At 43.1% G+C, this 14917-nt stretch overlaps 1 protein-coding gene across 1 annotated transcript in view; it reads left to right on the forward strand.

Annotated features, from left to right (window-relative positions):
• Stk4 (serine/threonine kinase 4) overlaps positions 1-14917 on the forward strand; it is an 81838-nt gene that overhangs the window by 40324 nt on the left and 26597 nt on the right. Inside the window, exon 10 of the mRNA XM_052184233.1 lies at positions 7407-7564. Coding sequence (XP_052040193.1) covers positions 7407-7564 — 158 coding nt within the window. The remainder of the gene's footprint in view (positions 1-7406; positions 7565-14917) is intronic.

The raw sequence follows: 14917 nt of genomic DNA on the forward strand, positions 1-14917 counted from the left end.
GTAGTCGTCATTCTTGTAATTTTTTTAATGGAATGATTTAGAATTAAGCTACAAAACTGTGACTTAGTCTCATTCCTGACTTAAAGATTTGATTTATATATAACCATTTTATATTACACTTAATTTGTTTTGAGACAGAATGTCATTGTCTCGCACAGTTTGGTCTGGAGGTCACTGTGCAGCTCATGCTGTGGATGTGTTCCTTGGGTGTTCATAGTGTTTCCGAATTGGTAGTGGTGCTTCTCCCCAAGGTGCCTTTTTTTTTTTTTTTTTTTGGTTTTTTGAGACAGGATTTCCTCTGTGTAGCCCTGGCTGTCCTGGAACTCACTCTGTAGACCAGGCTGGCCTCAAACTCAGAAATCCGCCTGCCTCTGCCTCCCAAAATGCTGGGATTGAAGGCGTGCGCCACCACTGCCGGGCCCCCAAGGTGCCTCTTAAATGCCCATTACTTTTAAAAAAGTGAGTATTTAGTTGGCTAAAGTAATCTTGGGTTAATGCATTAGTAATTTTTTTAGACCTCAAAATATACATGGTTTGAGGCTTAACAGAAATACATAAAATTTAGAAATAGCCCCGTTTCGTAAGTGTTTGACATGTATGAAAAGTCACACAAGTCCTCTTAGCATTTATAAAATTGCAGGGAACGTGCTACAGACACTTCACTGGATGGAATTTCCCTAGTTATTAGGGCACCAGATCCTGTTTTTCTCAAAGAGGAGTGGGTGTGGAGGAGCCAGTTTGGAGACTATTGGTTGCTTCTAAGAAAATCCCACACCAATGTCCACACTGGGAGCCACAGAAGTCTTAGGAACATTTAGTGGAGGAATTTATTTTGGGGTCTCCAGGACTTAGCTCTAGATGTTGATGGTCGTGGCTTGTATGGGCTACTGATCAAAGTCCAATCTGTCTGCTTTTGTCCTTGGTGGGAGAATTGGGTCCACTGAGGCTATGCAGGGAGCCTTGAGGAACAAGGGAGCAGCGTGGCCGCTGGGCTCTCACAGGTGCTCTGCTGCTGCTGAGGTGGTGCAATGCGGAGGGCTTCAGAAGGGTGGAGGCTAGCCTGGGGCCTGCTGGGGAGGGCTTCGCCTGCTGTGTTCTTTCTGCTGCTGTAGGAATGCTGGAACCATTGCTTTAGCAGGGACCTCCTGTTTTCTCTGCCGCACAAGGAGACTGCCAACTGTAGGGCCATGATGAGGCCGCAAAGCCAAGCGTTTGCTCCCAGCTAAGCCCTTCTCCAGCACACAGTTCTACTTTCTATAGCTCTTGTCAATCTTTTTTTCTTTTTAATTTTTACAGACAATACTTTGATCATATTCTTTCTCCTTCCCCAACTTAATGTTCTTTTGTACTTTTATTTTCAAGATTATAATATTTTTACATTCTTCCCTTCCCTTTCCTCCCTCCAAGCCTTCCCATAAACTTTCCATGCTCCCCTTCAGTTTCATGGTCTCTTATCTTGTGAATTGTTATTAAACATGTATGTTCCTAAATATACAACCTGCTCAGCCTGTATAATACCACTTGCATGTATGCCCAGGGACAACTCTTGGATACTAGATAACCAGTTGTACTCTTCCCTGAAGAGACTATTTCTCCCATTCTTAGGATGCCTGGGTTCCCTATAGTTCTCTGTGTATGGTGGAGGCCTTCTGATTGAACACCTGTTTATTGGTTTAAAGTTCGAAAAAGCCGGGCGGTGGTGGCGCACGCCTGTAATTCCAGCACTCTGGGAGGCAGAGGCAGGCGGATTTCTGAGTTCGAGGCCAGCCTGGTCTACAGAGTGAGTTCCAGGACAGCCAGGGCTACACAGAGAAACCTTGTCTCGAAAAAACCAAATCCAAAAAAACAAAAATAAAGTTCGAAAAAACATGCAGGTGTGACATGCCCTTGAAATATGTATGTGCGTGCATGCACACACCACTCACATACACACACACACACACACACACACACACACCAGCCTACCATGGAGTCCATTTTGTGTTGGCCAGCTACTCCTGAGCATGAGCAGCAAGCTGCCTGAGTGTAGAAGCAGAGGCACTACACTGAAGGACACAGACTTCCCCTTTCCTAGGACTGTCAGTTGCAGTGGCATCAAGGTTACCAGTGAGACACTGTGCCAGCTCCCTTTGCTGTGCTGGTGTTCTGAGGGTTTGAAGCAGTGAGGCCTTGTGCATGCTGTGAGAGCCTGTGAGTCACATGTGCCTCAGCCCTGCTGTGTCGAAGGTGCTTGTTGTCCGGTTTGTGTGACTCACCATCTGCTGCAAGAAGCAGCTCCTGAGACACGGCCTGGGATGTACTGGTCGGTTCTCATGGGCCTAAAAAGATGGAGGCTCACTTCATGATTTGTTTTCTTAGTCCTGGAATTGGCTGTTGTCCTTTTTTCAGTAGAGGAGTTTGGTTTGTTTGCTTGTTTTCTTTTCAAACTTTAGATCTGCACTGGGAGTGCTCATTGGTGTTGAGGTACTGTGGTTTTGGTGGTCTTGAATCAAAAGTACTTGGCAGGATCTTTTTTAAAAACCACCAGTTCATGTTCAAAACTCTAGTTGAGACTCCTCAGTGCAGACTGCTGATGCGTGCTTCCGGTCCGTGGTTTCATACTTCCTCAGCCCATCCCGTTGGCAGCAGCTGCAGGTTGTACAGGTGACTCTTCCACTGCCTTGCCCAGGGTGCATTATTGGGTTTGAAGTTTTGCTGTTGAAGTGTTAAGCAGTGGTACCTTATGTGACTTTAAGATTCTCTTGTAAGTGAATGCAAGCCTTTCTCTTTACCTTTATAAGGACCATTGGGTAGTTTTGTGTGTGCTACCAATCTTTATCTCACTGTTCTCCAAATTCACAAAGTATTCTTAGTCTTTAAAGTGAAGTTCTTTAAAACATTTTATGGTATTTGTTGCAAATACTTTTCATAATTTATCTTTTAGTTCAGTTTATAAAGTATTTTGTTACAGACTGAAGTCTGCCACGGGACAACCAGGATTCTTTTGGTCCAGGAAGGCACAGGTCCGGCTGAGATGACAGACAGAAGCAACCACACACACACACACACACACACACACACACACACACACAGAGTGGAGGTTTGAATCTGAATGTATTCTGGAGCTCTAAGGCAAGGATTTTTATATGGGAAGGGTTGGTATTACCATTTCAAAAGATGTAGCCAGTGAGGCAGGCACAATTATCATAGCCATTTGGTACAAGGACATGCAATATCAATCAGGTACAAAGTTTCTCAAGTAACAGATACAGAAGATCAATTTACAGATGCCATCAGACTTCCTGATTAGAATACAGAGTCACTCATAGTTTACAGTAAACCTTCAAAGAGTTTGAAGTTTCTTATACCACCTGGGTCTTTAAAGTTCTTGTGAGAAATCCTTATCTAACATTTAGCCTTCTACCTTGTAAAACAAAACTTCCTGACTTAATCAATGCTTTCAGTACCAGAGTGCCAGAGCCATCCTCATACACATATGCACAGCCATAAAAACCTACATGTGGTTGGAAGGTTGTAATTATGTAAACAACTATGAGGCAAAGCATTGCAATTCTTAAAAGGGAGTTTGGCGGTTAGTGAATCGACTTCAAAGACCGGATTATCAGCCAGGCCATAGGAATCCCCGTGAAGAGAGAAAAGGAGGAAGTCAGAGCAAACTGCTACTTGAGAACTATGGGCCCATCTTAAATAGCTAGGAAGTAAGAGAATATAGCAAATTGCCAGGTGAGATTTCTGCTTTTAAATTTACAGAGAGTTCCGTTATTCCCAGGAGACATTTCTTTTTTCTGCCTCTGTCTGTAAAATATCAACTTTACAGATTTCACTTGGCTACCACGGCAGTATTTAATAATTTTAAAATTGGTGCTGCTTCCTTCACAGACATGAAATAGCCTCTCTCCATCCACCCAACCCTCTCTCCATCCACCCAACCCTCTCTCCATCCACCCAACCCTCTCTCCATCCACCTCCCTCCCTCCCTCCCTCCCTCCCTCCCTCCCTCCCTCCCTCCCTCCCTCCCTCCCTCCCTCCCTCCCTTCCTTCCTTCCTTCCTTCCTTCCTTCCTTCCTTCCTTCCTTCCTTCCTGTCTGTCTGTCACTGTTGGAAAGCCTTCCCCAGAACTGGGCTTTGAGTACATTCTCATTTTTTCCTCTAGAGTTTATAGTTTCTGTTTTTGCAGTTACTGTTATCAGTTTGGAAATTTCTTGTTTTGGGTGTGGATGCATATCCACTGTCACCTTTTCCCAAACAGCTGTGTGGTAATTTGGACTTGATAGTGCTCAGCTGCCCAGGGAACCTAGGGTGTTTTATCTAGTTACCATGTTCTGTGTCAGCTCAGCAGGCTCAAGCTGGTTGGCACTGGGTTCTGATGCTCCATTTCCACGTGTAGGATCAGGTGAGGGTCTGATGCTCTGTGTACACGTGTAGGATCAGGTGAGGGTCTGATGCTCCGTGTACGTGTAGGATCAGGTGAGGGTCTGATGCTCTGTATACATGTGTAGGATCCGGTGAGGGTCTGATGCTCTGTGTATACGTGTAGGATCAGGTGAGGGTCTGATGCTCTGTATACATGTGTAGGATCAGGTGAGGGTCTGATGCTCTGTATACATGTGTAGGATCCGGTGAGGGTCTGATGCTCTGTGTACACGTGTAGGATCAGGTGAGGGTCTGATGCTCCGTGTACGTGTAGGATCAGGTGAGGGTCTGATGCTCTGTGTATACGTGTAGGATCAGGTGAGGGTCTGATGCTCTGTATACATGTGTAGGATCCGGTGAGGGTCTGATGCTCTGTGTATACGTGTAGGATCAGGTGAGGGTCTGATGCTCTGTATACATGTGTAGGATCCGGTGAGGGTCTGATGCTCTGTGTATACGTGTAGGATCAGGTGAGGGTCTGATGCTCTGTATACATGTGTAGGATCAGGTGAGGGTCTGATGCTCTGTGTACGTGTAGGATCAGGTGAGGGTCTGATGCTCTGTGTACGTGTAGGATCAGGTGAGGGTCTGATGCTCTGTATACATGTGTAGGATCAGGTGAGGGTCTGATGCTCTGTGTACGTGTAGGATCAGGTGAGGGTCTGATGCTCTGTATACATGTGTAGGATCAGGTGAGGGTCTGATGCTCTGTGTACGTGTAGGATCAGGTGAGGGTCTGATGCTCTGTATACATGTGTAGGATCAGGTGAGGGTCTGATGCTCTGTGTACGTGTAGGATCAGGTGAGGGTCTGATGCTCTGTGTACACGTGTAGGATCAGGTGAGGGTCTGATGCTCTGTGTACATGTAGGATCAGGTGAGGGTCTGATGCTCTGTGTACGTGTAGGATCAGGTGAGGGTCTGATGCTCCGTGTACGTGTAGGATCAGGTGAGGGTCTGATGCTCTGTGTACATGTAGGATCAGGTGAGGGTCTGATGCTCCGTGTACGTGTAGGATCAGGTGAGGGTCTGATGCTCTGTGTACATGTAGGATCAGGTGAGGGTCTGATGCTCCGTGTACGTGTAGGATCAGGTGAGGGTCTGATGCTCTGTGTACATGTAGGATCAGGTGAGGGTCTGATGCTCCGTGTACGTGTAGGATCAGGTGAGGGTCTGATGCTCTGTGTACATGTAGGATCAGGTGAGGGTCTGATGCTCCGTGTACGTGTAGGATCAGGTGAGGGTCTGATGCTCTGTGTACATGTAGGATCAGGTGAGGGTCTGATGCTCTGTGTACATGTAGGATCAGGTGAGGGTTGCTGTGCAACTGTTTCACAGCCCATCCTTCCTCTTGACTTCCTAGACAAAGGAACTGAGCACAGAACATGGCTTCTTGTCTCCTCAGCAAATCCCATGTCACAGTTTTACAAGCTTGTTTGATTGTAGCTCTCGTAGTACTTCAATGTGCAATCATAGTGAAGCTTGAAAACTAACAACTATATAACTAATATAGCAGAAGCACCTTGTGTTTTCTATAGAATACACAAGATAGTAGTACATCATGTCTTCTTGTGTGATTGGTAGGTCTTAGCAAATCCTGTATGAAATCCCCTGTAAGAAGGAATCAGCATGGACTGGAGAGACGGCACAGCAGTTAAGAGCCCTGGCTGCTCTTCCAGAGGTCCTGAGTTCAATTCCCAGCAACCACATGGTGGCTCACAACCATCTGTAATTGGATCTAATGCCCTCTTTTGGTGTGTGTGAAGACAGTGGCAGTGTACTCATATACATGAAATAAATAAATAAATTTTAAAAAGAAGGACGCAGCAGCATAGCAGTGGTAGTACCTCGCAGTGTGCAGGTCTGGGATTGCTTGGCATGGCTGATAGAGAGAGAGCACAAATGTCTGAGAGTCATTTAACAGTTTGCTATAGTTTTCTCCTGTGTATATGATTTTACAGAGTTCAGCTCATGCTATACATATGATATTATATCCCATATAAATCATTTGTAAATAATATTTTAAAATTATTTATGAGCCAAGCATGGCTTTAATTCCAGCTCTTGAAAGACAGAGGCAGGGGGATCTCTGAGTTTGTGGCCAGCCTAGTCAGCATAGTAAATTCAAGGTCAGCCAGGGTTGCAAAGTAAGACCCTGCCTCAAGTAAGTAAATAAACAAATAAATACAAATGAAAAGAAATAGAAAAAGTTATATAAGGCTAGGGGTATATATATATATGTGTGTGTGTGTGTGTGTGTGTGTGTTATATAAAAGTTATGTAAAAAGAAGGTTATATAAGGCTAGAGTTCAGTGGGAGAACATTTGCCTGGAATGCACAAGGCTCTGCTTTTGATCCTTAGCAGCAGAAGAAGGTTACATAATATTTCACAAGTGGAAGGGTTGTCCTTAAGGTGTGTGTGTGTGTGTGTGTGTGTACATACATATGTCTATATATATATGACTATCTGTTTCCTCTTTTCAGCTTATTAAGGAGCAGTTGCTTCCCATGACATCATCTGTCTGCTGTAATGCTTATAGGGAACAGTGACTGTGATGGATACAAATAGTTTTGTTTTTGAAATATCTTTTAATATCTCAAGAATTATTTTCTGTAGAAAACCAATAATAATAAGGTGAACAGTAATAATATAATTATTACTTGAAGCTTTCTCAGAATCATTGAAGTGCCCAAATCTTTCTGTTTAGAAATAATAACTCTGGGAAAAACATATATATTCTTACAGGGGACACTGGGAAAAACATATATATTTTTACAGGGGAACGTCACAATCTATTTCCATAAGAAGTATTTTGAGTGAGAATTTGTGTGGTTGTTTTTTTTTTGTTTTTTTTTTTTTTTTAGCTTTATCAGGGTCTTTCATAAAGAGATCTTTATCCAGCAGACAGAGACCCAGAGACTGTAGGCCTTGTCGGCATCCTCACCATACAGTGTATCTGTGTTCCTTCTCACTATCTGTTTCTTGGTTTTCAGGAAGAGATGAGACCATGCAGCCTGCAAAACCGTCTTTCCTTGAATACTTTGAACAAAAAGAAAAGGAAAATCAGATCAACAGCTTTGGCAAAAATGTATCTGGTTCTCTGAAGAATTCTTCAGATTGGAAAATACCTCAGGATGGAGACTATGAGTTTGTGAGTAGAGCCGAGACTGAACTGTGGTGCTCCCGGGAGGGAGGGGTCTGCAGTGTGCTCATCCTGTCCAGTCAGCTCACAGGGCCCGAGCCTTGAGCATTTTCTTACAAAGTTTGAGTCTCTGTAACTGCCCTTGGTGGAAGCCCCAGGGCCAAGAGCCTCCCTCACTAGTTTGAGACAACACTTTCACTGCCATGAGAAGAGTTCTGGGATCCCTGACTAATAACATTTTTTTTTCCATATAAAGATCCTTCATCCACTTTCTATTTCCTGCTTTGTCCAGGTTGGAATGATTAGTGATAAAATAAATACTTGATAACCCAATGAAGAAGCAGCTGCCTTTAGTAGTTCATTTGGGATTGTGATCTTTTACTTAGGAGTTGAGTACTGAAGGGAAATAGGGTATAGGTAAGAGAGTGGGGATGGGAACTCCGCAGGCCTCCCGAGCAATGCTTGTCAGGCAGATGCAAAGACCCCGCAGTGGAGACTTTCCTCTGGGGGGCACGGGAACCCCTGGCCTGGAAGTGACTTGATATGCTTTATAATTTGAAACTTGTATACTGGTGCCTCTGTTAACATGTAGCAGAAAGAACCTGGCTGCAGTGTCTTTCCTGTACAAAGGAGGCCACAGTAGGGGACCCCTGTTGCCTTCCTCTCCGGGTTCTTGGCATTTTCTGAATTGATGCTGAGCGCCTTCCAGCGTCCTGCCTGCTGTTTTGAGGCAGCATAGACTCACAAGCTTCTTTGTGCCTCTTGCTCCTTCATGTTGCCTGTGGAGTTGTCTTCAGTGTATTTGTAAAGATTGATTTTCTTAGTTTACTGGTTCTTTAAGCAAGTCTGTTTGAATTTCATATTGTTAGTGCCACACAGTCCTAAGAGCTCTTAGATCTGCCTCTCGCCTCCTTCTTCACTTTCAGATGCCTTAGAGCTAGTAATCTTGAGATTCCAGTCACTGCGATGCTGGCCCCGTTCTTAGGTCAGTAGTTAGTGTTTGAAGAGCTCCTTTATCTCCTCCCTGGTTTTCTCAAGGTGAATTATTGGTTGAGAGCTTGGTGTGGCAAGCAGGCTGCTCTTACAGAGAGGCTTGGTCTTCAGAGTGTGTTGGTGGAAGAAGGTGACAGCTAGGTTGTGGGGACGTTGGCTCATGAGTGAGCAGGTTAGTAGCTGTCTAGTCTGTACTGCATGAAGACTGCTAATCCAAAGACTGGAGCTGCATCCGGCCCACACAGCCTGCTCTGAGTCTGTATAATACTACAGAATTTAAGTCCAGTTGCCTGTGTTTAAAACTTGAGATATTTTACATGAAATGCTATTTTTTCAGCCTGTCCCAGAAACATGGGAGATCTGACTGCATGCCTTATTACTGTTGGATGAAGGTTATTTGGGTTTAGTAGCAGCTGCCCTGTTGGAGCATAGCTTCTCCAATCCCCACCTTGTTTGGCCAGCTTCACTCTTCTCTACTTATAGTCTGACCTCTCTCACACTTAGAGATATTTTGCTGAGGCAGTCAGTGTGCATGGTACCACAAGGTATACATGTGGGGGTCAGGACAGTGTGTGGGTTTGTGTCCTCTCCTTCCACTGTGTAGGTCCCGGAGACCTAATACAAGTGCAGACCTAATTCAAGTGCATAGGCTTGTTGGCAACAACTGCCTTTGCCTACTGAGTCATCTTGCCAGCCTAAGAATTCTATTTTTAGAAAAGATATTTTTTATGTATGGCTCTGTGTGAGAGTATGTGCCCATGAATACAGTGTCTGCAGCAACCAGAACATGAGATGTCCTGGAATTGGAATTCCAGGCAGTTGTGAGCTAAGTGATTTGGGTGCTGAGAGATTGTCTGCAAGGGCAGGACACACTATTTTTCCTAACTGCTAAGCTATTTTTCCAGTCCCTTGAGAATTTGTTCTTTAAAATTCTCTTTTAAGGGCACTTCATATTTGAGAAATGAAAGAGGGTGGGTAGGAGTAGGATGTACATGAACTAATAGATCGAGGGAAAACTGTCTGTAAGACCTCCGTATTGTAGCCCTCACCACAATCCTGAAGCAAAGATTTGGAATGGTAGTCTAAAAGGTGGCTCACAGTACAGAGTGGTCCCTACACTAGCAATCAACCAGGAGACACTGAACTAGAATCTGAGGACAGCACCAGGTGGTGCCTCAACCTGCCCCCCTGGTGACACTAAGCCATGAAGTCTGACCTAAAAGATTCTCAGAGTATAGTATATCACTATATGAGTTTCTCTTTTTCTTACTACTTATCAGAGTGGCAGAGGCACATTGCATTGTGGGAAGAATCCCTGGGCAATCTTATTGCAAACTTAGAAGATATATCTGTGTGGCTAACTAACATGTTTACCTCAGTAGCCTCAGAGAGAGGCTTTCTAATTGTAGACAAGCAGAATTTAATTATGAAAATGATACCCTCTTTTCTCTTGGGAAGGGCATTGCTTTTTTCAAAATGAACTTTTTGTACAAAATGGAAAATAGGAAATAATTTAATCAGGAGTGGCAGAACTTGATATTAAAAAAAACCTTCATATTTTCATCTGAAATTGAATACTTATCCCATTTCTAATATTGAATTGCCTTATTTACCAAGCTGAAAGAAATCTTCAGTGATTCCCTGTAGAGTTTAAGATATGTAGCGATTACTAAAAAACGGTGCTTAGAAATTCAGTAGTCTTTCTATAAACAGATCACAGTTTTGGAGAGAAAATTCCTTTTTTTGAGAACTCACACGTTTTCATTTTGCTATTCCTAATTCCACAAAAAGCTTTAGGTTTGAATCCAGTTTGGCTCATGAATCTTCAAAAACAAAACCCTACTCTACAATACTTTAAAATGACTTGTCAGCTCAGAGTAGATGCACAAGGCTGAGCCTGTTTTTCATTGAGTTCATAATGAGAGACAAACGTAAATCTAGTCAATTCAATAAATAAAATCAGTAAAGATACAACAGTGGCTAGTTTTGTAAAGCATGGTAGAGAGAAAACATGGAGGAGGCCTTGTGTAGACAGAATATTCAACAAAACAGGAAGAACAACAAGCTGTTGGCAGGAAAGGAGGGTCTTCATAGACTGAGCGGTGCAGACACGCCTGGGTGTATAGGGAAGGAATGAAGTCAGTGTCTGGAGCTGAGTGACAGACAAGAAATTCAGACACACCAGAAATCACAGTAACTGTGATTAAAAGTACCTGTGTTCTTAGAGTATATAAAAGGTAAATCTAAATACAGTGTTATCAAAAAGCTCAAGTAGAGAAATGGGAAAGGATATACCATGAAAACACTCACACTGAGGTAGAAATTGGTTGTGTGGTGTGCCTCTGTAGGCTTTGCTGCTTGGAAGGCTAAGGTGACGGGTCCAGCCGGGCCAGCGTAGCAAGACTGCATCTCAAAACAGCAATACTGAAACAGAATTGAAGACAAGAGAGCATTGTATGGGAAGACATCTGCCTTATATACCACAGGGTGTGGGTGAGCTGTAGAGGGTGAGAGTCGTGAATCTACGTGAAGTAGATATATGTACTGATGGATGGGTAGACACAGCTCGCTATCCGGTTATGGTGGGTACTAGAAATACAAAGAACAGTGTTAAAACTGAAAGCATAATAATGGTATAAATATCATTCTCTCAAGTATTGACACTTCAGGAGCTAGAGACATAGCTCATTTAGCAATGTTCTGGAGGACCTAAGTCCAATCCCCAGAACCACATTAAAAACAAACAAACCAAAACAAAAATACCAAAATATCCAGGGGTTGTGATGTTTGCTTGTAATCTAGCCTTAGGGAGACAGAGACAGAGAGATAGATTCCTGTGCTTACTGACCAGCCAGCCTAGCTTACATAACACTATACAGCCAATGAATGACTGTCTCGGGAAGAGAGAGAGAGAGAGAGAGAGAGAGAGAGAGAGAGAGAGAGAGAGAGAGAGAGAGAGAGAAGTTGTTTGCTGGCCAGTTTATTGTAGTGAGAGTGTAGCAGGGCTGGGGAAATCTCTGTCTTTATAAAGAGAACAAATGGGCTGGCTGGCGTGGACTTTGGAATGGGTAAGTAAGTACTCATGACTAGAGACTGAGGGAGCATGGAGGCCAGGGTGGGCTCTGATATGCAACCAGACTTCTGTGTCTGGAGTTCTATGATAGAGCTCTTTGTCCCTTCCTCCCTCAGGGGTAAGGGAAATGGAAACTGGTTTCACTAGTTCCTAAGGAATGCTGGCTTTTATCTAAATACCAGGCTCCCCCCACCCCCCTCATAGTTTAGGTCAAGCTAGGCCTAGATTCAGCTTTGGGCCTGCTCTTTTTGTGGGGCATGGGGTGCCCTTTAGACCTGACAGGAACACAGAGAATACAACAACAAAAAGTGGTACTCTGGGAGAAGAATAATTTTAAATCCCAAGAAAGACTGTAGCTAAAGCTAGCTACCTACTGGATTTAATAGGACAAAAACAAGAGCAGAATTCAGTGAAATGGTAACAATATTAATCCATAAAACAGGTCAGTTTGTGTGAGGGACTTGGCTTTGATTGAGTTTAAAAGGGTTTTATAATGGTCCATCCTAACCATCTTACCTGCATGACTTCTCTCTAGACTTTTCTAATACAAAGTGGTGATAAAGTTCTTATAAAACATCCTGTATGGGCTGGGGGTTGTGGCTTAGTGTTAGTTTACTTACTATAGCCTCAGTCCGTCTAGCTAGCAGGAAGCTCTGGCTTCAATCCCTACCTCTACATACAAAACAAAACAAAAATTAGGGGGAAAAAGCTGCTATAAGAAACACCATAATGACCCATGGGAAACTGGCAGGTGGAGACCCAGTTTGAGGCTACATGGCAAGCTCCTCTTAGAAAAGCGGGAAACATGGCGGGCTGGTAGCTCAGAAGAAAGCAAAAATCCCAGCAAGAACCTAGGGAAGGTGCCCAAAGTTCCTAGTTCCTAAGGAATGCTGGCTTTTATCTAAATACCAGACCCCTTCCCCCATACTCACTTGAAGAGTCTTACTTCTTTTAAATTAAAGATTTATTTTTATTTTATTTTATATGTATGGTTGTTTTGACTACATGTGTGTCTAAGCACCACATGTGTTCAGTGCCTGAAGAGGTCAGAAGAGTCAGACCCTGTAGAGCTGTAGTTACTGACTGTTGTGACCTGCATGTGTGTCCTGGGAACTGAACCTGGGTGCTCTGGAAGAACAGCCAGTACTCTGAACCACTGAGTCACCTTGCCAGCCCCTTCTTAGTTTCTTGAGATAAGTTCTGGCTTAATGTATAGCCATGGCTGACCTTGTGGTCATAATCCGGCCTTAGCATCCAGTATGCTGGGATTATAGACATGCTGACCATATCTGGCTGGAAGAGCACTTTGAAAGGTGATTGGCCTTCTGTCTAGAGGAGGACTGCAGAGGTGTGTGAGCTGAGACAGGCAGCTGAGGGTAGAGTGGAGTATGAGCAACCAGGAGACAGCCTTAAGGAGAGATGTCAGGTGAAATCAGCGAGTACACAGTGTGCCATTCTCCCCACAAAAAATTTCCTTATCTTGGATTCTCTCTGGGTGTTTGGAGAAATTAAAAATAGACTCACTCCTAAAGCAGCCCAAGGCTGATCTCCCTGAAGTCATGTGATAACTGGTTCACTAGGTTGTTAAAACCAACTGTTAATTCAAAATTAATTTAATGAAAGTACCAGAACCTGAGCATTGATGGTTCAGAGTTTCTAGATACTTAGAAGCCAATAATTGGCTGTTTGTGGGATGGAAAGATAATTTTAGTTCTGAGTTTTTCCCAATGATTTTTTTGAAACTTTATCTTAGCCATTTTTATCTAGATCAGGGCACTGACCTTGATCATGAGTTGAGATTTCCTTGGGGTTTTATGAAGAGGCCTTCCAGGATCGTGGCTCACTCAGTATTCATCAAGTTTCACAGTTTGCTTTTAACTTTTTATATGGCTAAGAAATCAGACACTGGCTGGGCGTGAGACTTACCATTGTCTCAGTGACTTTGTGGCAGGGATGCTTTGGGTATCTGTACTTAATACTTTCAAAAGCACATTGTTGTGTTTTCTGGGAACCCAGATAATCTGCAATTTAAGCCTTTATCTGCTATTTTATGGAAACCAAAGAATAGTCTAAAACGTTGTGTTTGAGCTTATTTTCTACCTTATTCAGAATGAATTTTAAAAGTTAGCTCATTTTCTTAAACACACCAGCCTCTGTGGTAAGATAAAAATCGAGTGAGTACTGTCATGATCTAGTTACAGCGGCCAGTATTCACTCTTGTGGAGTCCTCTGTCCCCCATTCTCCACCCCTCATCCTTGGCTTGTTAAATCAAGGCAGGTATATATTATATTATCTCTGAATATTTTGTAGATGTATGTGTAACTATAAGAATATAAAATCTTTGTATAATACAATAACTCAATGTACCTTTAAAATTAAAAATAATATTTATTTAATGTCATAAAGTACTTGTTACTGTTTAGTTTTCTACAATCATGCCTTTAAAAGTTTGCTTTACAACTCTAACAAGATTATTATGTGGCATTTGGTTACTGTATTAATTAGGGTTCTCTAAATGAATAGATTTGATAGAATGATCACACACACACACACACACACACACACACACACACACACACATGGAATTAACTAAAACCAGGCAGCTGGGTATACCTGTAAGGAATTTTCCTTGGTTAGAATATATATATACTTACTATATAATATATGTATACATGCACATATAGTTATTTTTTAAGTTAGAGTGGCTTATAGGCATTGGTCTGAGTAGTGCATCAATGGCTGTCTGCTGATGGAAAGGCCAGGTGTCCAGTTACTTTCACTTTGGATATCTTGGCAGTCCCAATCTGGAGCTGGAGCCCCAGGAAGTGTTTTGAGGGCTACAGTTTTCAGTCTATGTCAGAATCTCAAAAAAGTAGATCATAAGACCAGTAGAGGGGTATAGCATAGCATAGATGAATTTCCCAGGGCAAACAGCAAAAAGCAAAAGCTTCCTTCCACCCCCTCTTCTGGGCTGAAAGTGTGGCCCAGGTTAAGGGTGGTCTTCCACCTCAGATAGTCCAACCAAGGAAAGACCTCACAGGTGTGCCGGGTGGGGGTTGGAAAAACCAGATGTAGTCAGGCTGACCATCAGGAGTGATTGTCGCTCTTGCTGCCTGTACCATCACTTCGTTCATAGTCCCTCGTTCCCATATATTTTATGAGTGTGGGGATGACCAGTATTTGTTCCTTATAGTCTGTCTGCCAGTTTCTGAATATTGCTGTCACATGTAAGTGATCCTTTTAGTATGTTCTAAATTTCTTATATGCAGGTATTTCAATGTATAGCAGGAGTTTT

The sequence above is a fragment of the Apodemus sylvaticus genome, chromosome 5 (genome assembly GCF_947179515.1).
Source record: "Apodemus sylvaticus chromosome 5, mApoSyl1.1, whole genome shotgun sequence".
NCBI lineage: Eukaryota > Metazoa > Chordata > Mammalia > Rodentia > Muridae > Apodemus > Apodemus sylvaticus.